The sequence below is a fragment of the Kwoniella botswanensis genome, chromosome 1 (genome assembly GCF_036426115.1).
Source record: "Kwoniella botswanensis chromosome 1, complete sequence".
Classification (NCBI taxonomy): Eukaryota; Fungi; Basidiomycota; class Tremellomycetes; order Tremellales; family Cryptococcaceae; genus Kwoniella; species Kwoniella botswanensis.
The window spans coordinates 13,834,253-13,859,363 of record NC_088599.1 but is presented as its reverse complement, the minus strand read 5'-3'; the positions used below and the strand labels follow the sequence as shown (position 1 = coordinate 13,859,363).

At 45.1% G+C, this 25,111-nt stretch overlaps 8 protein-coding genes across 8 annotated transcripts; 4 read left to right on the top strand and 4 right to left on the bottom strand.

Moving 5' to 3' along the window:
• Positions 1 to 66: 66 nt before the first annotated feature.
• L199_005231 (uncharacterized protein) lies at positions 67 to 4,448 on the top strand (the record flags this gene model as incomplete). The annotated part of the gene is made up of 8 exons (XM_064890944.1): positions 67 to 330; positions 401 to 1,156; positions 1,246 to 1,358; positions 1,444 to 2,054; positions 2,122 to 2,309; positions 2,388 to 2,696; positions 2,752 to 3,178; positions 3,325 to 4,448. The coding sequence occupies 8 exons, from the start codon at positions 67 to 69 to the stop codon at positions 4,446 to 4,448; spliced, it is 3,792 nt and encodes a 1,263-aa protein (XP_064747016.1).
• A 241-nt stretch (positions 4,449 to 4,689) lies between these two features.
• Positions 4,690 to 6,578, bottom strand: L199_005230 (uncharacterized protein; the record flags this gene model as incomplete). The annotated part of the gene is made up of 6 exons (XM_064890943.1): positions 4,690 to 4,902; positions 5,026 to 5,362; positions 5,443 to 5,603; positions 5,792 to 6,027; positions 6,095 to 6,328; positions 6,392 to 6,578. The coding sequence occupies 6 exons, from the start codon at positions 6,576 to 6,578 to the stop codon at positions 4,690 to 4,692; spliced, it is 1,368 nt and encodes a 455-aa protein (XP_064747015.1).
• Positions 6,579 to 6,868: 290 nt separating this feature from the next.
• Positions 6,869 to 10,137, top strand: L199_005229 (uncharacterized protein; the record flags this gene model as incomplete). Its single annotated transcript, XM_064890942.1, has 12 exons — positions 6,869 to 7,845; positions 7,909 to 8,036; positions 8,102 to 8,203; positions 8,269 to 8,516; positions 8,584 to 8,728; positions 8,803 to 8,904; positions 8,961 to 9,017; positions 9,085 to 9,273; positions 9,359 to 9,501; positions 9,593 to 9,697; positions 9,763 to 9,846; positions 9,895 to 10,137. The coding sequence occupies 12 exons, from the start codon at positions 6,869 to 6,871 to the stop codon at positions 10,135 to 10,137; spliced, it is 2,523 nt and encodes an 840-aa protein (XP_064747014.1).
• A 458-nt stretch (positions 10,138 to 10,595) lies between these two features.
• Positions 10,596 to 13,022, top strand: L199_005228 (ubiquinone biosynthesis monooxygenase COQ6; the record flags this gene model as incomplete). Its single annotated transcript, XM_064890941.1, has 5 exons — positions 10,596 to 10,938; positions 11,059 to 11,202; positions 11,348 to 11,406; positions 11,529 to 11,774; positions 11,922 to 13,022. 5 exons carry the CDS (start codon positions 10,596 to 10,598, stop codon positions 13,020 to 13,022), a joined length of 1,893 nt encoding a protein of 630 aa, XP_064747013.1.
• Positions 13,023 to 13,473: 451 nt separating this feature from the next.
• On the bottom strand, positions 13,474 to 15,805 carry L199_005227 (uncharacterized protein; the record flags this gene model as incomplete). The annotated part of the gene is made up of 8 exons (XM_064890940.1): positions 13,474 to 13,771; positions 13,876 to 14,201; positions 14,278 to 14,460; positions 14,544 to 15,011; positions 15,122 to 15,193; positions 15,247 to 15,315; positions 15,388 to 15,552; positions 15,617 to 15,805. 8 exons carry the CDS (start codon positions 15,803 to 15,805, stop codon positions 13,474 to 13,476), a joined length of 1,770 nt encoding a protein of 589 aa, XP_064747012.1.
• Positions 15,806 to 16,182: 377 nt separating this feature from the next.
• L199_005226 (uncharacterized protein) lies at positions 16,183 to 17,842 on the top strand (the record flags this gene model as incomplete). Its single annotated transcript, XM_064890939.1, has 5 exons — positions 16,183 to 16,206; positions 16,271 to 16,355; positions 16,469 to 16,648; positions 16,750 to 17,632; positions 17,779 to 17,842. The coding sequence occupies 5 exons, from the start codon at positions 16,183 to 16,185 to the stop codon at positions 17,840 to 17,842; spliced, it is 1,236 nt and encodes a 411-aa protein (XP_064747011.1).
• Positions 17,843 to 18,163: 321 nt separating this feature from the next.
• Positions 18,164 to 19,552, bottom strand: L199_005225 (uncharacterized protein; the record flags this gene model as incomplete). Its single annotated transcript, XM_064890938.1, has 5 exons — positions 18,164 to 18,227; positions 18,296 to 18,373; positions 18,501 to 18,629; positions 18,715 to 18,862; positions 18,991 to 19,552. 5 exons carry the CDS (start codon positions 19,550 to 19,552, stop codon positions 18,164 to 18,166), a joined length of 981 nt encoding a protein of 326 aa, XP_064747010.1.
• Positions 19,553 to 20,130: 578 nt separating this feature from the next.
• On the bottom strand, positions 20,131 to 24,387 carry L199_005224 (uncharacterized protein; the record flags this gene model as incomplete). Its single annotated transcript, XM_064890937.1, has 13 exons — positions 20,131 to 20,256; positions 20,321 to 20,525; positions 20,604 to 20,681; positions 20,757 to 21,085; positions 21,216 to 22,151; positions 22,217 to 22,329; positions 22,399 to 23,007; positions 23,080 to 23,397; positions 23,469 to 23,481; positions 23,565 to 23,652; positions 23,727 to 23,798; positions 23,868 to 24,101; positions 24,191 to 24,387. 13 exons carry the CDS (start codon positions 24,385 to 24,387, stop codon positions 20,131 to 20,133), a joined length of 3,318 nt encoding a protein of 1,105 aa, XP_064747009.1.
• Positions 24,388 to 25,111: the final 724 nt, after the last annotated feature.

Below are 25,111 nucleotides of genomic sequence, written 5' to 3'. Positions count from 1 at the left end.
TGGGCGACCTGTAGATATCCTACACGAGAGAGCTGCAGACGAGCATCGCATGCGATACCAGTCGTCATGCCGGACTCATACCGACCCATCCGCCCAATTTCAACCGAAATTCACCCTCTCCTCTCCTCCTCCCCTTCGTCTTCTGCCAATACGCGATCCCAGATTGGTCAAGCTTCAAATTCACTATGGACAGCTCTGACTTCATCAACCAGGAAAGATAGTCAGGCGGGAGATCTACAGAGGGTGGGTGTAGCTATTGAATGGCCGGAAGATAGGAGGTTGGGTAAAGGTAAACAGAGAAGTTTAGTGGTCTGGGTAGAAAAGTCAAGAGTGAGTTGTCCATCTCATATATACACAATACCTGAGGATATGCTATACTAAAAATACAACAATGATGTAGATCGAGGAAGATTCGAACGAAAAGAGATTATACGTCCATCCATCTTTACTTCCTCCATTCTCCATTACACCCCTACCAGCTTTAGTCTACCTACACGAACCATTCGAACTTTCCTTAGTTATCTTACAGTCCGTTCTAGATCATCCGGATGATCCTCAGATCAATCAGGACAATATAGACTTATCCTCACTCTATGGTAACACCTCCAATCAAATCAACCAGAATCAAGGCTCCTCCGACAACCATCCTCCTTACCCACCTATAATCCGTGAAAATGAATTCTTACCATTCTCAACAAAATTCCGTGTAATCCTCTGCGAACCTCTATCTCAAGGTATAATCACTCCATCAACTAGAATAATCTTATCGACCGAACCATATATCCTATCTCAACAAGATGATGTAGACATTGATGGATACGAGGTAGAATCAAGTTTTTCAAAAACCCATTTAAGTCTTGACAATTTCGATCCTGATACATTCCTGTCTTCGGACTTATCACTACCTTCTGCGATCGATGGGGGTCGAATTGAAGATGAGATGGTTCATTCGATATCGTCAAGTACATCAGGTAGTCTCACACCCCGTCCGGGTGATAGACCTATCTCACCTCCTACTGCACTGGATGAACTGGTAGCGGAGGAAGTGGAGAGGGGAACAAAGTTCAGCGCTCTGATGGCTCAGGGTGGGGATGAGAGGGTATGTTGGATGGGAGTGGGTGGATTAGGTAGAGCGGGCATATTCGAAGGTGATTGGGTGAGTGGGCTTACTTCATAGCTCGACCGAACACGGCATTTGATGGTCAAGGTGATGTGAGTGGAGACTAAATTGACTGGGCGTCATAGGTATACCTAAAACCGACTATTGACGGAGAATCTAGCTCGAGTAACTCTTCGAAACAAGGTAGATTGGTGAAAGCTTTAGCGTGGGAGAGACTAGACGAGTACGACGATGATCTGTGAGTTATTTCTCCAATTTCCATACACAACTCATGTTCTTTATTAACGGATGATCAACAACACTGACATCATTGTACTATATAGCCCATTCAATCCCATTCTTCTCTCTCCATCACTCCACCGTTCCCTACTACCATCATCCTCAAGCGGTGGAAGTATAACCGTCCAGCCTACATCTTTCGGCGCTCGACTACCAACTTTACCAACCGCCAAGACCCTCACTCTGGCTCGTATAGCTACAGCCGAAGGTACAGATAAGCGATACGAAAAATCATGGTTGAAAGGTCTCAAATCGTACTTCTCGACCAAAGACAAGAGACAATCGAAGGGAAAGTCAAAAGATGAGGCTGATGGTATACTTGTGAAGACGGGTGATATAATTTCGATTCCTGTATATATATCAAAACCTCTAGGCGATAATGAGAACATCGCACAAGAAGAAGACGACGAGGAAGATGATGATAGTTGGAATGATAGAAACCCCATTGCGAGCGGTGTAGTATATTTCACGATCACCAATTTATCTTACGATCCACTTGTTCCCCCCGAAGAAGATTTCCGATCGACTCTGTCGTCCAAAGCTAGAGCGGGCGAATTGGGCTGTTGGTTTGATGAGGGTACGAAGATGGTATTGACAGGAGTGGAGAAGGAGAGAGTACGAAATAGGGATGGTGATTTGATATGGCACGGTTTAAGTGAGTACGAATTTCATCTCCTTACCATTCTGTCAAGTCATATGGTTTATATATGATTGAGTTACAGATCCAGCACCACCACCATTTTCGTTCTTGAGTTCTGGGAAATTACGCGACCTACTGAAAACTCCCTTTGTATACCCCTCGTTATCTGCCCTTGTCCAGCTTTCGATATTGATCAAAGGGGCGAGAGGAAGTGGGAAAAGAAGTCTGATTAAGAGTGTAGCTGATGAACTGGGATATAACATTGTCAATGTAAGCTATCAGATGGTCTGCTCCACTCTCTGTTCCGACTTTGTGGGGTATAAGCTGATTGTGGGAGTATATCGTCAGGTCGAATGTTACGATATCATCGGAGATTCACCTTCAGTGACTTCTGGCAGTCTCTTAGCGAGATTGGAAAAAGCCAAACTGTGTTCACCGTCTTTATTAGTTTTGAATCATATCGAAGCTCTGGCAAAGAAAAGTGAAAGTAATACACTTGGACGATCGCCTCCTATAGTCAAGGTCTTAGAGGAAGTCATTCAATCCGCTAAAGAGTCTTCGACGGATTGGCCAGTGGTTGTAGTCGGTACGACGGTGGATGCGGACAGTATGCCCAACGAGGTGGTAGGATCCTTTAAGCAGGATGTGGAAATACGAGTGAGTATGACATTTCATGAATTCGTCAAAAGATACTGACACGAAATTTCGGTAGGCACCAAACGAATCTGAACGGTATGCAATCATATCCCACATCTTATCGTCTCACAGCCTATCGCCCGATGTAGATCTAAAAGACCTAGCTCGACAGACAGCTGCATTACAAGTAGGAGATATCGAAGCTCTCTTACGTAGATCATACGATCTATCTCTCAAACGAATCGATACCTCAAAGTCGTCCTCAACAGGACCTGTCAATTCTGCGATTTTAGCCGGTTTGAATATTTCATCGAAAGATCTAAACGAAGCGATCAACGAAGCTAGGAATTCGTACTCTGACAGTATTGGTGCGCCGAAGATACCCAATGTCACGTGGGATGATGTAGGTGGATTGGCTAGTATCAAGAAAGATATCTTGGATACTGTTCAGTTGCCTTTGGAGAGAGGTGACCTGTTTGGAGATGGTCTGAAGAAGAGGTCCGGTGAGTTTGTCTTCTCTTCGCCTAGATTATCCACAACATGATATGAAAGATTACGCCTCGGGAAGATAACTGTGTGATGGAGAAGGCCGAAACGCTATGTTGAGGCTTTCAAGAGAAATCTAGCTAATCCCTCACTCCACTACCAGGTATTCTTCTGTACGGTCCTCCAGGAACAGGTAAAACACTACTCGCCAAAGCAGTTGCCACATCCTGTTCGCTCAACTTCCTGTCTGTCAAAGGTCCCGAATTACTGAACATGTATATCGGAGAATCCGAAGCGAATGTGCGAAGGTTATTTCAGAAGGCTAGAGACGCCAGTCCTTGTATTATCTTCATGGATGAATTGGATTCGATAGCTCCCAAAAGGGGTAATCAGGGTGATTCGGGTGGTGTCATGGATAGGATCGTCAGTCAACTTTTAGCTGAATTAGATGGGATGTCAACTGCATCTGGTTCTTCCGATCAGAACGGATCATCTAGTCAAGTATTCGTGTTGGGTGCCACCAACCGGCCTGATTTATTGGATTCAGCCTTACTTCGACCAGGTAGATTCGATAAGATGTTATATCTCCAAATCCCCCAATCACACAAGGAACAATTGGATATCATCAAATCCCTAACTAGGAAATTCACTCTGGACCCAACTTTGAGGTTGGAAGATGTGGTTGAAGGGTTGGAGTATAATTTGACGGGAGCGGATTTGTACGCTCTTTGTTCGGATGCTATGCTTGGTGCGATGAGTAGGACTGCGGAGAAGGTCGACCAAGAGGTGGAGAGATTGAATAGACTTCACAATGGCAGTGGGACTCTTCAATTGAATGTCGATACGAAGAAATCTTGGAAAGGTGAATTGACCGTGCAATATTATCTATCAAAGCTCGCCAGCCCATCGGAGGTTCAAGTGAAAGTTGGTTTAGAAGATTTCCAAGGAGCGTTGAAGAAATTGGTTCCTAGTGTAAGTAAAGACGAGATGGATCATTACGAGAGGGTACAAAGGCAATTTAAAAGTTTCAACTTGGTGAAAACACAGGAGAAGGAGAAGGATCTTAGAAATGAACAAGGTAGGCAAGATGGATTGGATCGTAATGGATTTCATTTAGATGAAAGCAATGATGAGGATATCTACGGTGATATGGGATTAGAGATGAATGGTACTATGGAAGGGCAAGTCAAAGGCAAAGGCAAAGAAGTTGATAATCTTGATGATAGGAAAGGAAAGGGGAAAGGAAAAGCTAAGCTAGTTGATGGAGATGAAGGATTACTGTCCTGATCGACGAGTAAAGAGAAGTAACCAGATTCAAAATACTGGATGGACACATTTCGGCAAATCTGTATACTCAATCGTTCATCTTCATTACTCATTTCTTGGTAGTCGAATCAAAGATGTAGGGATATGCATTGATTATTGTATATGTACGTATCGTTCGATTGACTTCTCAAGCTGAGTCACCCTTCATTCACCCTTGCCCACTTCCGTTTCACTTGTCCTCGTTTCGTAATTTTAACTTCGTTTAACTCTTGTTCTTATTCTTCTCAAACTCCCTTAACCACTCTGGTTTCATCTCCTCTAATTCCTTTTTCATCCTTTCCACATCATCCCTCAGCTGATTCTCCATATCACTCAGTGATTTTCTTTCAAATGTCGGTCGAGATCCTGCAGTGTTGATTACTAGACCTTTGAGGTCTTCTGGATGAGGTGCGCGAGAAGAGAAATATGACATTGTCTAAAGGTATCAATCGATTCATCATATCAGCTAATCACAATCATCCTGGAAATCATTGCATGCATCGAATCTAGAGTGCTACAAGAGGGGGAAGTGTGGGGGATGAAAAGACTGTCCACTCACCTCTAAGGTTTCAATCCCTTTCTGAGTTTTCAAAGCCTGTTCTATCCAATCTCCATTCTGCAATCTCTCTTCACCTGACCAGCTTTGTATCCTTACATCATCCCAATTAGGTCCATTGGGCTCTTCGTCGTTCTGTACGGCCAACATCGGTGAAGGAGGTATAGTCTTCTTATCATCTTCGTATGGGGCGGGTGACATCCATTCTCTAAATGATTCAACTAACTTGGAAGTATTGGGTCCGATCACATTATGCGGTGCGACGGAGGGGTAGAGGAGGAGGTTGGCCATTGGTAAGAAAGGTGCGGGATTTACAAAGTAATTTTTATCAAATCGACCACTATGCGCCAATCCAAATTACGATATCAACAAATGTCCATCGATGGGAGTTGGGCAACAGAAATGAAGGAACTGACTCACCTCTCTACTAGCTGTGGAGGTGGTGGCCAGCTGACTCTACAATTCGTGGGGTTTTCGTCGTGCGCATCCATTATCACATTGAATGAACGAACACCATCATCACCCATATCATGCTCAAACTCTGCTACATATATTGGAAACATGATGGGATATGCGGCGAGCTGAGTGAGATACACGTCTTAGCTCATACTGCCACAACGACGATGTTTTCACTATCAAGAAAGCAGAAATAAAATAAATAGCGGAACATGAGTATGCATTGTAGCTGACTTAGGAAGAGTGATTCGGGCAAAGCAAATATTTTGGAAGAAACAGTATGCAGGCGCAAGTAAAGCTTGGAAAGACTCACCATGATCTCCTCCCATTTCGATTCATCTATCGTCACATTCTCCCACTTCTTGCTTGTTCCAATCAACTTTCTCAACTTCTTTGCTAGACCCAGAGGTGAAACGGTAAATGGGACTGGAACGACATCGAAACCGTCTCCTAGCTGAGTGAGATCTTCAGATAGGTTATACTGTGGCAGATCGTCTGGAAGGGGAGGTACAGCGAAAGATAGGTATGATAAAGGTGCGAAAGGGTTTCCTATCCGCCATGAGTTCCATATAAGCTATTGATAAGATTTATCTTGCAAAAGCTACGATTGACTCACCTGGAACATATCCTTCCCGTGTACTTATCCACATCTTTGGTTCTACCCTCTGATTAGTCCCTTCCAACTTCACACTTCCCTGCAATATACTGTCTACCCTCCATATAGGATATAGTACAGCTTTCATATCTTTCATCTTGAGATTCGAACCTAGACCAAATTCATTCGCTAAGGGCGTTATGGACGGTCCGAACAATCGTAACAATCCTGCTAAGATCATGTTGGGCAAAGCGGCTGTTCCATTGAACCACATTAGCTTGTTGCCCGATCGTCACAATCGCCGGGAGGATAACGCACCAGAAGCTAGTAGACCGTTGATATACATCCGTTGAGCTGCATCTTCAGGTCGGATCTTGAATGGTACGGAGCTAATTTTAGGTGAAGGAGAAGTTTGGCTGGCAGTCGACAGAACCCGTCTCGTAAGCCGTGAAGGACCAGCGAGCGCTCGAGGATGGAGAAGAGCTGGGGATAGTCGGGGAGCCATGATTTTATGATGCCTTCGTGGTAATTCAAAGGTCTACACGGCTGTTGGTTGAGACTATATACCAGTACAGTGCTGCCTTGACAATGACGATCTTTGCTCTACCCGATTCGTTCGATGATGCCCATTCCCATTTCCCATTCCCGAGCCGAGGAGATGATAATGTGTCGGCGATCACCGCCAATCCACTACTCAACCGAGCCAAACAAAAGTCCCCCTTCAAAACAAAATATACCCTACACCTACCTGATCAGTTCTTTACATACCTATACAACCCAATCAGCTCAAACATCATGGTGTCTTTACGGGAGCGTAAAGCAAGAGCGTCCTATTCCAATGTAGCCGATGGCCTAGAGAACCTCTCTTCCGAAGACGAACAAGCTGGACCATCCAATGGACCTTCAAAGGCCAATTCACCAAATTCAGAAGACGAGGGAGATCAAGGGGACGATACGAGTCTCTCATCTGGTGAATCGAGCGAGTTCAAACCTGATAGTCCAGAGAAGAAAGGCAAAGGAAAGGACAGAGCAGATGGATCTCAGAATGGTGAAGCTGAAGATGACGATGAAGACGACGAGATGGATGAAGACGAAGACGAAAATGACGAACCTGATGACGGGGATATAGAAGATGATGACATCGATCCTAGTCTGAGAGAAATGAGTGGTACACCTGTACCAAGAACCAAATTACCAACCAAAAATAAAAAGGTTCCTCCAATTAGACCGGGTGTTTCACTGGCGGCACCACCGATACATGGACAATCCGAAATCAGTTTACTGAGTTTACAGCATCGAGCGTTAATCCAAGCTTCTTCCGTACTGTTAACCAAACCAAATACGATTTCCAAAAATCTAGACAATGAACGACATCAAGCTAGAGATAGGGATCAATCGAGGGTACATGCACCTAGCATTTTTCCTTCGGGTCATCAAGTACCGTTTGAAACCAGATTAACGGCCAGTCCCAATAATGGTTGGGCAGGGAAAGGTGAAATACAGTGGATAGATCAAAGTGGACCTAGTAGTCAACGAAATGAGAATAGAAGGAATAATGATTGGAACAGACATATGCATCTGACATTTGGTTCACCATGGGAAGAATGGAGAGGTGAAGGTTGGTTTCCCGAGTTGTTCGTAGGGAACGAAGATGAATTACAAGAGAAGGACAGAGGGAAGAGGGAAAATTGGTTATTGAGAGATGAAGTTAGATTAGGATTGGATGATATTGGAAGGTGGACGAAAGAGGAATTACAGTTTCTCACCGAAGAGTGAGTAATCCCGGTAGTAAAATGTAAATATCTCAAGCAGATTAGCTGATGATCGCTTTATAGTGAAGCAGAAGAATCATATCTCCCTACACCCATATACCGCAATGGCGAAAGTCATATAACGTGTTATATGGGTCCTCATGATCAACAGTCCGCTCATACCTTCTCATTATTCCAGTCGAGATCATTGTGTGAGCTTATCAACGTCGTACAACCACCTAATGCCAGCAATTGCGCTGATTCCTCCCCGATTTAGCCGAGACCAACCCCATTGTACCTCACGAAGGTCATACGTTTTTCGCTGGCGGTCCTATATGGGGGATGGATTGGTGTCCGTATCCAGACTCCAAGTCGGCTGGTAGGTTGATCCTATACTTGACTGGATCTGAGATCACTCTGCTTAGCTTTTTGTATTTCTCCCAGACTTCGGCTTTGAGCAATATATAGCTGTATCTACCCTTCCTCACCTGGACACTCGTCCTCACATGGCTGAGAAGTGGCCTCAGTCATCCAAAGGATCAATACAGATATGGTCACTATCCCCTTCGTCTGCGGATGTGCTGGTGGATGGATCGTCTCAGCAGAGCCGGATGACATGTGAGATGGTTCTGTGTGTAAATGGAGGTCCAGTCATGCAGCTCAAGTGGATGCCTCTGGGTGTATGGGATGAAGTGAGTTGATTGGCCGAGATTCATCAGATTTGTTGCGTTTCAAGATAGCTAATGAGTTTTTGAGCAGCATGATGTTTCTTCGATCGGTCAGGCAGGGACAAAGATACCCAAATTAGGTATATTAGCCGCGATACAACTGGACGGTTCAGTGTCGTTCTATTCCGTTCCGCATCCACGATTTGTCCCCAAAATCCAATACCATCCAATATACAGTGAGTTGTCGTATACACCGGCCCACGTAGGGATGCGGTAAACATTCAGCTGATACAGACCTGGCGTACAAAAGTCAAAATGGACGAACCCCTACTTCGACTCGAAATCCCTGATGCGATGGCCATGTGTCTTGATTGGATGACGGGAACGAGGATAGCAGTGGGGTTATCGAACGGTGAGTTAGTGATCCAAAGACAAGTTAGCCGTAGCTGATGTATTGGTGCCTCACAGGTCATTTGGCGGTTTGGGATATATATGATGCGCTCAAGGCTGGCAATGCACAGGATAGTAAGTCAACGTCACTCTTGACGATGCCTTGTTGCGAGAGCCATCATGTTGATCTTTTCCTTGACAGTCTTCCCCGTATTGTACACCTCAGTCGCTGTGTCTGCTATACGGTCGATCTCAGCTGGCCGAATACCGCCTTCTGAGAAGCAGCTGGGCGGCGAGCCCTTCTACGTCTTGATGGGTGCATACGATGGATCAACGACATTGTTGGATCTCAGAGATCCCTCCTTCCCAATCGAACTTAATAAAGCCCGAAGTGAGTTTTGACTTTCTCCACCGACCCTTTCTCGGAAGTCAAAACAGTCAAAGTGTATCTGAGTTGCGCTGATCGGTTACTATAGTACCATGCATGGCAGTTAAATGGATTGCCCAAATGGCTTCTCCGGCTCTATGCGATATAGACTACATCATCCAGATCATCAAGACACGAGGCGCTCATTCGGGCAGGAGTCATACGATGAGTAGTCATAGGGGACAGGTATGGGTAAGTCAATTTGAGATTTCTGGGAATTGACAACACAGTCGGGGTGTTGTGTAGAGAGCCAGTGCACTGAGGTATCGTGATATGCTATTAGGACATTGCCTCATCGGATTATCATACCATGCTCGTCTCAGCTGGTTCAGACGGTGCTTTGATCATGACAAATTTCAACGCAGGGTTCTTTAGGAAACGGAAGATTGTGAGTTGTAACAAAAATCTCCGCTTGACTGCTTCTCGATACTCAATTCTGGTTGGCCATGTTAGCCTTTGGCGATGCATCGACTATACGAGATTGATTATAGTGAGATATCAGATGAGTACAGGATAATTGATGATATCTTACCTGAGGTGAGTGATTCAACACGTATGTGAGAATTCACTGATGAAGATGAACAGTCTCAAACACTTGAAAATGCTACTTCCCGACGGCCTCCTAACATTGCCAAGAGAGCTACACATGACCCACCGACTCATCTACTGAAGACTGCAGCTTGGAGACCTGAGGTAGGGATACATAAAGTAACGTGGAATGATGGATGTGGGTTGGCGAGAGCGGGATGGTTGGCTAGTGGTGGTGCGAGTGGGCTGGGGAGGGTGGAATGGATCGAGGGAAGATGGAGAGGAGGAAGAGCACCGTGAATCTGGTGAATATGGATGATACGATTATAACGATTTAACGTAAGATATGCAGGTCACGAATAAGAAAATCACATCAGTTCACAGTCGCACCAAATCACCTACTCTGTAACAAAACATTCAATCTTGCATTTCCTCTCTGTGAGCTCTGAATGGTACTTTGACTGCGGGTTATAAGTTTATTTCGATCAAGTAGACTTGACCTCAAGGCCATCATCGGCAGATATTAGTGCTTGGGTATCCTGATTCAGTATACGAGTATATAAGTTATATGCATTCATCATTTTGACGCTTTCTTTCGTTGATGGAAGCGGATCTCTCCGATGATAAGATCAACTCACTCATATACAACTTCGATATTTTCGGATGATCTTCATCCATCGTCCCTGTTTCGTGATTCCGTTTCATTCTTCATCTCACCTCACTGTACACAATATTCGCCTTTCAAGGCTGGACCAGACATGCGAGCAAATATATCGCTCCTCTCGGTACCTCGAGCATCAGGCAAGACACTCTGCCCTCGACCACTTTCCCTTCCTTCAACTTCGCGATCTTCGATCAATTATCATCCTCGCTCATTACATACACCTCCTTCCTCGCTCGTCCGTCAAGACGCACGTACCTCACCATGCAACCCTCAAGCCATTCTCTCAAGCAGGTTATCAGCCGGTGGGGCAAGAAACCATTCATCTTCTGCTGCCGTCGAACCTACAACGGCCATACCTGAAATCAGCGAAGAGAACAGCTATGATATAGTGATCATTGGAGGGGCTAATGCCGGATTGGCATTTGCTTGTGCTTTATGTATGTCCCGGCTTATTTCGGTCCCCTATCGTTGCTCGCCGTATGATCGTGTATATATGAGCGCAGCGTATAAGTATCTCTTGCTTGAGTTGTATCGCTGATACTTTGTATTTGACGTAGTATCTCAACCTACGGTATCATCCACCACCAAAATCCTATTACTCGAAGGATCGTCATTGGACAAAACTCGAAATTGGTCTGGAGAGGGGGACTGGGAGAACAGGATAAGTAGTTTGACTTGGGAAAATATATCATGGTTAGAAAGTGAGTGTTAATCTCTCTCCCTCTCAGGATGTATAAATACGATTCCCTTCCCACCTACTTTACAAATACACTACACTTTGCATGCACTTGTGCTGTGAATTTATAAATTACTGACTGAGTTTTGCTTTTGCTTTGACAATATCAGGTATAGGCGTTTGGAAACATATTGAACAGAGTCGATCTTGTCCGGTAGAAGAGATGATTGTAAGTTTCCGCCCTATACGTTACCATCCCATCACAATCTCTTTCTAAACTCTCCTCGCTGTTCATCGTCATCATATTGGAGGTGTGACAGGAGCTTATATATGTATCATGATAATCTGCAGATTTGGGCGAATCCCTCTGCCAATTCTTTCCCCACTATCCATTTCCCACCACTTGGTCACCCCATGGCTAAAATGACGGAGAATATGAACCTCCAACGAGCCCTGCTCCGACGTATAGAAGAGATAGGTAAGGGTAAAGTAGACCTCAAAGAGGATAAGAAAGTCCAGGAAATGAGGTTGGGTGAAGGTGAGAGATGGGTAGGGTTGAGGGTTGGGGAAACGGAATGGATTAAAGGTAGTCTGGTGGTGAGTAAGGTGGTCTCTCATCGTTGAAATCTGTTCGTGTGCAAAGCGTCACCATATTCACGATCGAATGAAATCAAATCATTCATTCTGATTCATTGTGCTAATTGAGTATCGCATAGCTAATTCATTTTGATGCTCTAAATATAGGTCGGCGCAGATGGACCCAATTCTCCCGTCCGACTCTTTTCGAAAATTGAGACGTACGGCCACGCGTACCAGACTCATGCAGTAGTAGCGACCCTCAACCATCCCCCATCACCACTCTACCCTAATACGACGGCTTTCCAGCGATTCCTCCCTACCGGTCCCATCGCATTCCTCCCATTGAGCTCCGAAGCTTCAACGATGGTTTGGTCAACCTTACCTCCTCATGCCGCTGCCCTCAAAAGACTATCTCCAGAGGCATTGACATTGATGGTCAATTGTGGATATCAATTACCTGAATCTACACTTACTGCTCTCACCGATGAGATGATCCGGGCCGATCAACTCGGTCAACCGTTGACCGCAAATCAAATAAACGAACTACTAGCTTCGTTACCTATACCTGGTAATACAGTAGGAGAGACGGACCAACCTATCTTACCTCCCACAATCACATCCATCCATGCTCCCTCGGTGGCTTCATTCCCTCTTCGACTCTCTCACGCGAACGCATATTTAGGAAAGAGAACTGCACTGGTAGGTGATGCGGCACACACGATCCATCCGTTAGCTGGACAAGGTTTGAATCAAGGTTTAGCGGATGTAAGATGTTTAGCGGAGGTGTTGGAAAATACAAGGAAGTTAGGTGGTGATTTAGGTAGTATAACTAGCTTAGCTGATTATCCCCGAGAGAGATATCCTCTAAATCATTTGATTTTGTCGACAACAGATAAATTACATTATATTTTCAGAGCGAGGAATGGAATTGTAAATTGGTTTAGAGGAACGGGATTGGAAATTATAAATGAATTAGGACCGTTAAAGAGATTGTTAATGGGTGGAGCAGGTGCTCAACCGGATATAACCACTCGTGGTGAACTCAGTAAGAGTAGGAAACACGATGAGAGGGAATTTGGAAGGAGTAGAGGTGCAGGAGATGAATTGGGGCAGATTGGAGGATGGCAGATGACCGCTGCGAATGGTGTGGAAAGTTGGTTCACGATCAAGGGAGTTGCGAAGATGGCGGGCGAAGTGGGAGTGGGTTTGGTAAGAGAGGGTATGAAAAAGGCCGTTGGTGCGTTAGATAATAGGAGTAAACGGTAGATACACCGATGCACTACGTATACATATGCGATCTCGTCACGATGAGAACTTGTTCATCTTGAACCTGGTTTCATCCTTTGTCATTCACTGAACAAATACAAAACTACGTGAAGCGATGATGAAAAGTATCAGACCGAATCGCCAACAAACTTGAAAGAAACGAAGAATTGGAAAGATTGATTGATGAACCAAGGTCGTATTATTTGGAAAAAAGTAGATTAGAAGAACCTTGCTACCACAATGATCGATTCACCATCCGATCGAAACCAATATACGCCCGAATCCCCATCAAAGCCAATACAGAGTATAGAATCTACCATTACGATCCTTGCCCGACGTGTGACCCCCATCGCTATGAAGTAAATCTATAACAATGCTGAATACACATTTAAATCTCAGCCCCTATGGAAAGATGGATCAGCTCCACAATCGATAACATCTCTCAAAAGATTCACTCACATTGCATCCTCCTGTTCTCCTGGATGGGCGTATCATTATCATCTGCAAATGGATCCCCGAACGGATCGTTCGGATCCAACAATCCCTTTCTGTTACCACCACCTGCCCCACCAGTAAAATCATCTTCCAAAGCCTCATAGTCTCGGGCAGGGGGTTGTCTTTGATATTGTGGTTGTTCGGCAGCGAGAGACTGTCTCCTGGAAGGTCCCCTCGAACGAGCTTTTTGGTGGGACGCACGCCATTCTTCGTCGGACGAGTCGTACTCGTAATCTGAGAAGTCAGAGAGGGAGCTATGAAGGAACGAAGAGGGTTAGCTAAATTGAACTGAAACATCGCCAGAAATTGGTAGAGGTGTCTTGGAGGTGTATATCACAGACTTAAAATCCACACTCACCCCTGTCCATACGACTCTTGATCACTATCCGGTCTAATAGGCTTTGGCAGTCCCCTATCCTTGGCAGAGATACTACCACCGAAATCTAGATCCGCCAAATCAGGATGTGCCGCACCAGCGTTCCTGCTAGGCTTGGGTTGGGCATTTTGCGATTGTTGTCTTTTCAATTCTCTTCTGGCAGATTCCTTCTTCTGCCTCGATTGCAATTGATCGATCTCACCCGTTCGATTAGCTTCTAGCTTCTGGGCGGCAAGTCGCTTGGCGAGAGCCTCGGTCTCTTTGGCTTCGTCATCTGAGTCAGAGTCGAGCACCGCTGGTTTAGAGAGCTAAAGCACACATATTGCAAAGTAAGTAAACTTTCAGAGATGGTGCCTCAACCAATGTTGAGAAGCAGAAACTCACCCTGTCATACAGTTGAATGGCCTCGACAATCTTCTCATTCGCTTCCAATAAAGTACCAACGAACTCTTCGTCCGTGACAAGTTGAATATATCTGATGACGCTTCTTCTTGCTGCTTTCGCTTTGTCGAGATTATCTTGCACTTTAGGCGACTCTAGGACGCTCTCGACAGATCGATCGATGAGCTATGGGTATAACAGGTTTCATATCAGCTTATGGGCCTTTCGATCCCTCTTGTATTGCTCATCAAGTTGAATTATCAACTTACCCTACAAGAGTTGACCAAATTATTCGCACATTGAATAGCGTTCGCAATTGCCACCATGACTTGCGGTTTCTCCTTTTGGAAGTCGAATGGTGGTCTTTTAGGTTGAGAACCCTTTTTCTTAGCATCCTCTTTCGCTTTCCTTCTTCTCTCAGCTTCTTCCGCAGCTTCCTTTTGTCTCCTAGCCTCTAATGCAGCCATATCTTGTTTCCTCTTCAACTCTCTCTCCCGTCGCTCGACTTCAGCTTCCCGCTGTTCGATCAGAATTCGACTCTCCCGCTCACGCTTTCTGGCGTCGGCGTCGGCCTTGGCTGCTGCTAGGTCGGTGTAGGTATCGGGTCCACGAGCGGATCTCGATGGCGCCCAATCGTGAGAGAAGAGATCGTCGTCGAAGGTACCTCTATTGGCGGAAGTGGGGGCGGAAGAGGTAGAGGAGGTAGATGATTGTTTGGTAGGGGCCATCGGGGTTGGCTAACAAGGTTACAAAGTCAGTTTTGAGAAGAAGGATTGGTCAAGTACGCTCAAAGTTGGTATTTGTTGAGCGGTAGACAAATGGTTTATGAAAGTTCAGATCAACTCACCTTCTTCACACCGGGTCCGGCTCCACCGTATTTACTGTATAGTCGAGCGACCTCTTGCATTCGAGGTTCATCCTATGTAATCAGGTTAGCTGGCTTCTGGTACAGGCATAGTCAAAATAGCTAACCTTGTAGTGAAGGGACCAAGCATGGAATACCAATATCAATCTCTTCTTCACTTTAGGATCGAGTAAGGACTAGAAATGTTACACAGTACACAATCAGCTTCAACCTCGTCCGCGTGTGACTAAGACTGACGTATCACTCACATCATTGGCCATTTCTCTCAATCTCTCCATGAGCTGTGAGTTCGCCCATCCCAATTGGAAACCCTTCCCAGCATTCTCCGTCAATGCTCTGAGAATAACCAGCGCTCTGAGTTGTCGATGAACGTTCCCATATTTCAGTTTCTTTCGAATCGCTCTGGCAGCTTCCTACAGACCGAGGTAGATGAGCATCTACCGTGGAATGGAGAGAAGAGATCGAGACGGAACTCACAGTAGTACCTTGATACCCTTGGATATTGATACTCTCCACCAATTCTGGTATACCGTCCAGACTCAGTTCATCGTACCTATCAGAAGATAAGACCTCTACCCAATCGGTGATGGACGAGTGAGGTTTCCCTTCTTCCAAGTGAGATAAGAGGGATATGGCGGTTTTGAAGTAGCCGCCTGCTTGAGACATGTTGCTGGTAGTGTTGGACTGTTGATCAGATGGATATGGGGAAGTGACAGTGACGGGTATGTATATATAGAAGAAGTGAGATAACATGACACTGTGATGAGGTTGTTATTTCAGGGAACTGCATCTCTTGCTAGCCTACGGTGCGGTTAACCGGTTTAGTGCTAAAATGCCAAAACGTCATTTCCCATCAAATACTGGTTATGTTGATCATGATGTGGCAATACAGGTCATCCACAACGGAATCCCATCGTGTAATCTGATAACCGAGTGTCATTGTTGTTCTGGCAAGTCAATCTCCAACTGCTACTTTCTACTTTACTATTCTTCGATTCTTCAATCTCAGTTTTGCATCACCACATCGGTTTGGACAAACAACCATGTCATCGTCAGAGAGGATAAAGGTGAGCTGGCATTCGTTTCGTCTGTCTCAAAACAAAGCTCACACCTCCGTACCTCCTTGTTTAGGGCATCCAAGTTCACCGACCGATCATATACGGTTCTCATGCGAGGTTATTGACGGACGAAGAGAAGGCGACAGCACCATCAGGGCGTGAGTATGAAACCGTGTGCCTACTTACGATACACACTATACAATTCATCTCCCTATAGTCACCATAGGTGGACTTCGCGACAATCGAAGCTGATATCTGAACCATGATACAGACACACACCGCTGGACAGTATTTCTCACTTCGGCTACTTCCCCACCACCCAACAAATTACCTTCAGGAGAGATAGAAAAGGATGATATAGATTACTTACCTGGAGGAGAGGATGATTTGAGTTATCTGATCAAGAAAGTCACATTCAAATTACATGATACTTATCCTCAACCCAATCGAGGTGAGTTGACTGTCAGCAATCACCTCAACAAGCTCAATGCAACCTCAGGCTGAGCATTGACTTGACATTCGACCCGCCTTTTGCTGATAATCCTGAATTAGCATTCGACAAACCACCTTTCAAAGTGACCGAAACAGGTTGGGGAGAGTTCGTCGTTCAAATTCGTGTCCAATTTATCCCCGAATCATCCGAGAAACCATTAACCCTCAATCATCCTATCAAACTACATCATTGGGGATTACCTATCGAGGGATTAGTCGCACCTCCTACAGAAGGTGGAGTAGCTACAGGTACAGGTACCGCCAACACTTCTGTGGTCAATACTCCTGCGCCTGAGCCAATACAGGAACCTACACCAGCTGCTACGCCTGTACCGCCGGAGAAGAAGGAGGATGACCAAGAGGAAGTGAAGGAAGAAATAATCGTAACGCCTGCACCTATTGGTGAATCGTCAAACTCAGTCAAGCAAGGTGAAGGATCGATAGTCTTAGAACCCACTCAAACATCAGAACAAATATACCCAGTAAATGACGAGATAATAGTTCAACAAGATCTTCAACAACAGCAAACAGCAGCTATGACAGCTATCTTACCTGTTCATTCATGGCAATACGATGAGATTGTATTCTCCGATCCACCTAAAAACTTCTTGGATATACTTAATGAACATCCTCCTAAGAGTTTGCCAAAAATCAATAGAAGAGCTAAAACTCAAAGGGACGAATATGATTCCGGGTCTACCGGTCAGAAGAAGTCAAAGAAGAATGGTAGACAGAGCGTATTGGGATCAAGAGCCAACACGGAATTCCAATCACCCACCCCATCTGTCATCGGTGCGGGTGCAGGTGCACAAAATGGATTGGTAGGAGGAGAATTGGGATCGGCGGACGTACCACTCGAATTTTCGTTGGAGATGGAAAGAGCAGAATATAACAAGTTGGCTGAGGCGAGGAGGAAGATTGTTGATCAGATGGATAAGTGGAGGTGAGTGAGGGTTGTCATGTCAGATATACCATACACCACAGATCATCCAATTCTGCATTCGGTCCGCTATGTCATTCAATACGTGATACATGTATAGAACGATAAGGAAATATCCGCTGATTCGTTTCGTCAACTTGTTATCGCAGAGAAAGACTGATAGCGCAGGAGAAGGAATTAGCTAAATTGAAGCAGGAGGTCAAAGGGATATAGATATCAGTATAGATGGGATCTGATTTAGAACCCAGAAAAACTTGTGTTTGTCGGTTCATATGACAGGCAATTACTGGAAAATGTCAAACGATCAATCTGAAAGATCTCGCTCTTCGGTCATCCTGAGCAATAGAACAGCTTTGTTGAACAACTTAACAGGCTCCGAAGGAGAATTGGGCGATTGAAGAGTGATTCGGCATAGGCAATAGGAGAAGAGCATATATCTGTTGTACAGAAAATCTAGTAATTTTACATGTATTGTATATTTTACATCTAGCTATAATTCTGAGAATCGGTACCCTGAGCATTAACCGCATAATTCTATGCACCTTCCCTCCATGGGTACTCGAATTTGGGTCCCTTAGTCTTTCTCCATAGCTTCTTCCTGTGAATCACGATAAAGTTACATCAGCATGAAAGTGTTAAGTGACGATGCATGACTATTCCACTTACTTCTTCTTAGTAGTTGCATGTTCGACATACACTTCTTTACAATACTTCGCTTTGAATTCTCTAATGAAGCTTGGATCCCTATGAGACGCGAGGTGACAAAAATGTTAGTCTCCTAGGCCTTGAGGATATGCAGATGCAGGTGGGGTTGGAGATGGGAGTCATGAGGAGAAGGAAGATGTAACGTATCATTGATGAGATCACTCACCATAATTCACTTGCTATACCCAGATCCTTACAGCACCTCATCAGAGCATTACTCTTACATGCCTCTGTAGCAGTGGGTATACCCGATGGATCAAAGTATTCCTGTTCACCTCTAGCTATCGATACGAGTCTGGGAGGGACAACCAAAAATCTATCAACATATGTCCATAGGAGAAATCCTGAAAGATAATGGTATGAGGACACCTGCTACTCACCTTCCTAAACATACCAATCCCCATTCCCTACTGACTATCCTAGGTCCAACATTGGTTTCTCCCCTAGGTGCCAGACCCCATCCTCCTGGACCGAACGCTGCGTTCAGTGTACGTCGGTATTTTATTTCGGGGAGATAGAGCAGACCGTCTATTCAACCAATTAAATAAGCGTTAGCACCGATTTCACCTGTGGGTCAGATTACGAGCATGACGAGTATGGTTGATGGGAATGGATATTGCGATAGCATTACGCGCATGACTTGTGGTTTAACTCACCAGGTTTGATCTCGACATCTTCAGGTCTCAACTCCCTCAACAACTCATTAGCAACCTCTTTAGGGAACGGACGTTCGCTCAATCCCGCAAAAGAAGACGACCAGTCGTTCCCCTCTCCCACTGGAGCTTCACCCGTTATCCCTCCAGCAGAGGGTAAAGGCGTGTAATTGTCTCCTGGAAGGTTCGTCAGAGGTGGTGAAGCGGTAGGAGTTGCTTTGGTGGGAGAAGGGGCCAAATGAGAATAATCATCTATTATAGGTTCATTGGAAGGTAGAGGGAAATCATCAGGGAAATCATCGTATATCTCTGAATTCGCCGATTGTGATGGGGGGGTTGGTGTAGGGGTAGGGTTGAATTTGGATGTTTTGCTGGTACTGGTACTTGAGGTAGCTTTGGCTGATGATGGTTTGATAGGTACAGCTGTCTTTCTAACGTATCGACTGGTAGTTGGAGCGGGAGAGGACGCTGCTGCTGCTAGTGAGGGAGAGAAGGTGGATAGTGATCTGTAACTGAGAGATCGAGGGGCAAGACCGAGTCGGATAGAAGATGCAATGACTGGCATGGTGATGGTGATAGTATATGTCTTTCTATGTATGGAAAATGAGAGATGAGAATAAAGGCATCAATTGACAATCGATCGAATGGATCTCATCCTGAGTTGCGCTGGGACCTCAAGAGTTGATGTTTTCGGTGGCAAATTGCTCAAAGTGGCAAATAAGCCGGAATGGGAGATCTCTTACTGTGTTCAGAACAGACACTATCAAGTCGAAGGCAGAGAACAGGATCTGGGACTTTATATACCTGATGAGGAAGGATGTCGGGTGCAGGTAACATTACAACCTGATTATAGACAAGCTACCCAGCCTCCATAGGAATAGTAAGTGTAGGATATGTTATAGGAGATAGGACATCAACCGCCAGACGGTAAAGCGGACGAGCAAACATTGTGCATTTAGTAGGACTCTATCAGATGTGTACATACGTCTACGTATACTTGTCTATACTGAATAGTCCAGTATGTGATTTGAAAGGTACTACGTTGGGATGGAGTACGTCATGCATATAGTGTTGTTGAGCAAAAAGGGAAGGGGTGCAAAATGGATGGTCGATCCATTATCAGTTACGTTATTTCGATCGGATCTACCAAGCTATCTTTGCCAAGATACCTTTCGAGTACCTCCTGACAAAGTACTTCCTGAGTTCATCTAACAACAATAAACCTAAGGCGAATGTGAATGGAATAAAGATATGTTCGACAGGAACACCCTATCATACGAAGCAAACCATCAACACCCAAGTTTGCTCACTTTTCTTGCTGTACGGTACTCACTCTGGTCAAAAAGGTATTCTGGAAGAACGGCACATAGCTGAAAAAGAATAAGAAACAGATTGAGACGATCATAGAAGGGATGATCCAGTAATTTCTCTGAGTTTCGTCAGACCATTTGAAGGGGTTCGATTGGAGAATACTCAATCTCCTCGTTCGTGTGGCGAGGAGGTTTCCGAATTGCATGCCGACCAATGTGAAGAAGTAGCTAAAACAAGGGGAAAATCAAATCATCATCGAAATACTACTTGATACAGCATGAATTGAGGAGTGCTTTTTCTCTCACATTGATTGAGCTTTGTTGATCGCTTCATTGTAGGCGTCAGGATCATACTGCGGCGGAAGACCACCGTATGCGAGGACTCTGCAACGAAACAAAATCGTCAGTATTCGTGGCCCACGACTCCAACCCGGGAGATACGAATGAGACGCCACTCGCAAATCACTAAACTTGTACCCTTGTTTCTCCAACCACCAAAAAGCCATACTCATCGCAGAAAGACTTTCTAACAGCCCCAAAAACCCATAAGCGTGCAAGAGGAATTTCCAATTCACCAATTTGTCCTTTTTGGTATTCCTCGGTGGTCTCGTCAAGAGTCCCGCTTCGGGCTTTTCAAAACACATTGATATGGCTGGTAAGACGTCAGTGACGACGCAGATGATGATCATTTGTAGACTTGATAGGATTTGAGGGAGACCGAAGAGGACATTGAGGAGGATAGGCATCAGCTCGGAGAATGAACCGGCTGGGAGGAGGTATAGGCATGTCTGAATTAGGCAGTGAAGTCAGCACTCGTTGACTGTTTTATTACAAAGAACACATGATCGGGGAATGGAGAGGAAATATTTAGAGTCACAGTCAAATAAGAAGCTCAGGTCATATGTATGTACTATTCACCTTTTTCAGATTATCAAAAACCAATCTCCCATATTCCACCGCTACTACGATCGACGAGAAGTTCTCCAACAAGACCAAATCAGAAGCTTCCATGGCGACGTCCGATCCACCTCCCATCGCTATACCGACATTAGCAGCCTTGAGGGAGGGAGCATCATTCACTCCATCACCTGTCATCCCTACAACGTTCCCTCTCGCTTGAAATTCTTTGACAATTCGTAATTTCTGTTCAGGGGTGGTACGAGCAAAGACGATCTCTGTATATTGACAGGCTTGTTCCCATTGAGAATCCGACATCTCCATCAAATCGTTCCCGCTCAACACTAAACCTGGCAGTCCACCTGTACCCAATTCCATATCTTGCTTATCGAATTGTAAGACTTGGTCTAAGGGTGTGTCTCTTGGTAGATCTTGAACATGATGTAATGTCTTCGAAGAAGATATGATTCCACATTGTTCGGCAATGGCAACGGCGGTAAGAGCGAAATCACCGGTCACCATGAAGAACCGTATACCTGCGCCTCGCATTATGCGGACTGTCTCCGGAATCTCAGCTCGGGGAGGATCCACCAATCCTACCAATCCAATAATGGTAAGTTGCTGATTCAATTTGATATTGACGAGATCACCAAATTCAGGTTGGTCGAAAGCCATTCCATCGGGTATGAGCGAATGGGGTATCATCCGTTTGGCAAGTAGGAGGACACGTTGGCCTTTTGATGACCATTTTTCTTGTACTGCAGTTAATCGCTCGATATTGCTTTGCGTGAGAGGGAGAGCAGGACCTCCAGATGGATCGTTGATGTATGCGCAACGTTTAAGCAGAACATCGGGTGCCCCTTTACACATGAGCATGAGATCTTGAGGGCCGAACTCGTCGTACATGTCACATGGAGCTGGGAACAAAGGTGATTTGGCAGATGCCCGCCGACAGAGCTGACAACAGACGACGTCAGTAGTGTCTAAGGCATATAATCTGCCATGGTAGCAGATCAACTCACCTTGAGCATGTATTTGGTTTTCGAGTTGAAATTCACCTTGAATACTTCCGACCATTCGCTGTTGGAGTCTTTGACTGGTCTCAAGGTCTCTGCAGCTCGGAGAATAGCAGAATCTGGAGTACATATTGCTTGTTAGCTATAAAACATACCCTCTGCAAGAAGGTGAGTAAGACTGGCTTCACCTGTAGCATCTCCATTGACCTTCCTGAGAGATACCGGCTGATCCATCTTACTTTCATCAAACGTCGCGGCATTACAGACTCCCATCACAGCAGCCATCTGCTCGATCGTCTTTCCATTATCTTTCCCAACAACCATTCTATCTCTTGCCTGGGTCAAATCCATCTCATCGTCCAATACAGACAAACTCGTTACGGTCATCTTGTTTTCCGTTAGAGTCCCAGTCTTGTCCGAGCACAGTATGTTGACTGCACCGAGCGTCTCGACCGTCATAAGTGATTTACAAAGTACCTTGTTCTTCACCAGGGTGTTCGCAATGACAGCTAGAGAGACAGTGACACTTGCTGGTAGACCCTCGGGGATGAAGGCCACCATGACTGCCACGACATCGATGATGAGTACTGGAACGGTGATGAATCCTTTATGCTGTTTGTTTAGCCATGCTGCCCAGAGGATAATCACCAATAAGGCGATGGTGATGGCACAAGCGGCGATGATGATTACGAATCGAAGGATCTCTCTCTGCAAGGTGGTAAGAGAGGGTGCACCGGATGTGGACAGTTTGGCAATTCGACCGAATACCGTAAGATTCCCCGTTTGGATCACCACACCTACCGAATACCCAACGTCAAAATGTAAATATCTTATATGCCTGGATAAGGGATTAAGGGAAGGAAACTTACCGATAGCTGACCCGCTAACACATAGCGTACCTTGCAAACCGATATTCTTCGTTTCCAGCAGATTGTCGTCTGTCATATCCACTGTCCCTTGAATAGGCTCAGACTCGCCAGTGAGCACACTTCGATCCATCTTGAGATCAGAAGAAACATCGATAAACCGTATATCTGCTGGAAGCTTGTTACCAAGGGAAACATAGATGATGTCTCCCGGGACGAGTTCTTTGGCGGGTAATTGTATTTGGCGAGCATCACGAAGGACGAGTACAGCGGAGGGTAAGAGGCCGGAGATGGACGCCATGACTCGGTTGGTCGAGAAGTCTAAGAGTCAAGAAACAACAGTCAGCCTTGGAAGAAGAACCATAAGCAGGATCAATGGTTGATGTACTGACCTTGCCATGCATTCTATGATTGTCAAGCAAAACACTGAGATCAGTAGGTTATTCTGGACCAGTGAATCTTGCAAATTAGACTGCATGGGCACTCACGAAAGCCGTCTGGATGACGATGACGATGAGCAGAACTACAGCCAAAGCAAGATTCGCAGCAGCAGGATTAGGTTCCCCGAGGGGTTTCCTATACCAGACAACCAAAATACAGGTTAGTTAGCCCTGGAGATCAAGTGTGGAGAAAGAAGCAAATGCGCTTACCATGCTATGAAACAGAGTATTGAAGCTATCAACAACAAACTGCCGAATCCACCAAGAACGTAGCCAACCCATCTATAGCATCAATTCATGTTCAGGTCAGGTCCCCTCTCGTGCGAAGAGAAATATATAGTTTGTACATACTTGAGGAAAATATTGTTCTTCGGTGGACTAACTTCGTTGGCTCCATATTGACCGAACTTTCTTTTGACTTGTTCGTTCTCCAAACCTAATTTGGCATTACTACTTAATCTCTGGAGGATATCGTCGACAGAGTATTTATGCCATTCCAATTCCGCTATATCCTTAGCAGCACCTTTCTGAGGGGTGACGGCAATATGTCGTTGTTGGGTATTGGATACGTCAATCGACAGAGTCCTATACAGGAAAACGTCCACCATGACAAGTGAGCGTCATACATGCTATGTCGTACTAGTATCAGATAGAAGATACAATGTACTACTTACCTGAACTCCTCAACGATCCTACTTGCGCTATCCCTCCTCGAGTGGGTAGCCCTTTTCATCCGCTCGAGATGCAGAGCATTATCATGAGTAGCATCCTGGATGGTAATACTTTTCATCAAAACTGGTGATACATGATGAGGATGAGAGTCGAAGGACTTCCTGTCCACTCCACCATCACGTTCGATATCGTCTGTCATGTTGGTCCAGGAAGGATTTGGTAGAGATAAAGTGTCAGGCAAAGGAATGGTCATCGAGGGCGATAGGAGGAAAAGAGGATAATAGGATTGGGAAAGAGGGACATAATCAGTACGAGGTGAGCTTTATATACTCATTTTCGTGAGTGAAATTCGGTGTGAATCCAAGTGTTATGCTAGTGGCTTGAAATGGTCGGACAGCAGGAGGGTGCTGCGAATTTGTTTTAACTCTTTCGTGACCATGAGCGATTTTCCTCTGAGCGCATTTTGACAGCAGAAATCACAATTCACTGACTCGAGTGATATCTATATCCCGAGAGGTCATCGAGATATGAAACTGTCTTTGACGAATCGAATATGATAATTCCTCCTTCAGAACAATGAGATCAAAATCTCTCATGAGATATTGTCAATTGTCAATTGCCAATGTTCGCATATATCACATCTTCATCTGAGCTGGCTGAGTCTGTTCGAAATAAAATACATTAGATCATGTTGATCTATTGAATTTGATGGAATGGCGTAGGTAGAAAAAATCGCTGGTGAGATGATGACAAACTCGAAAACAGGGAAATGGCGTACTTCTGATACGGGAGTGAGTGATGTGATCGAATGAGCGACTTTACATCGGTATATGACAATGGAACCAAACAAAGCCATTCCCCCACATTTGAGTACACTGTGCCGTACCTTGTAAGATCGTATAAGTTGCCATACGATACTGGTC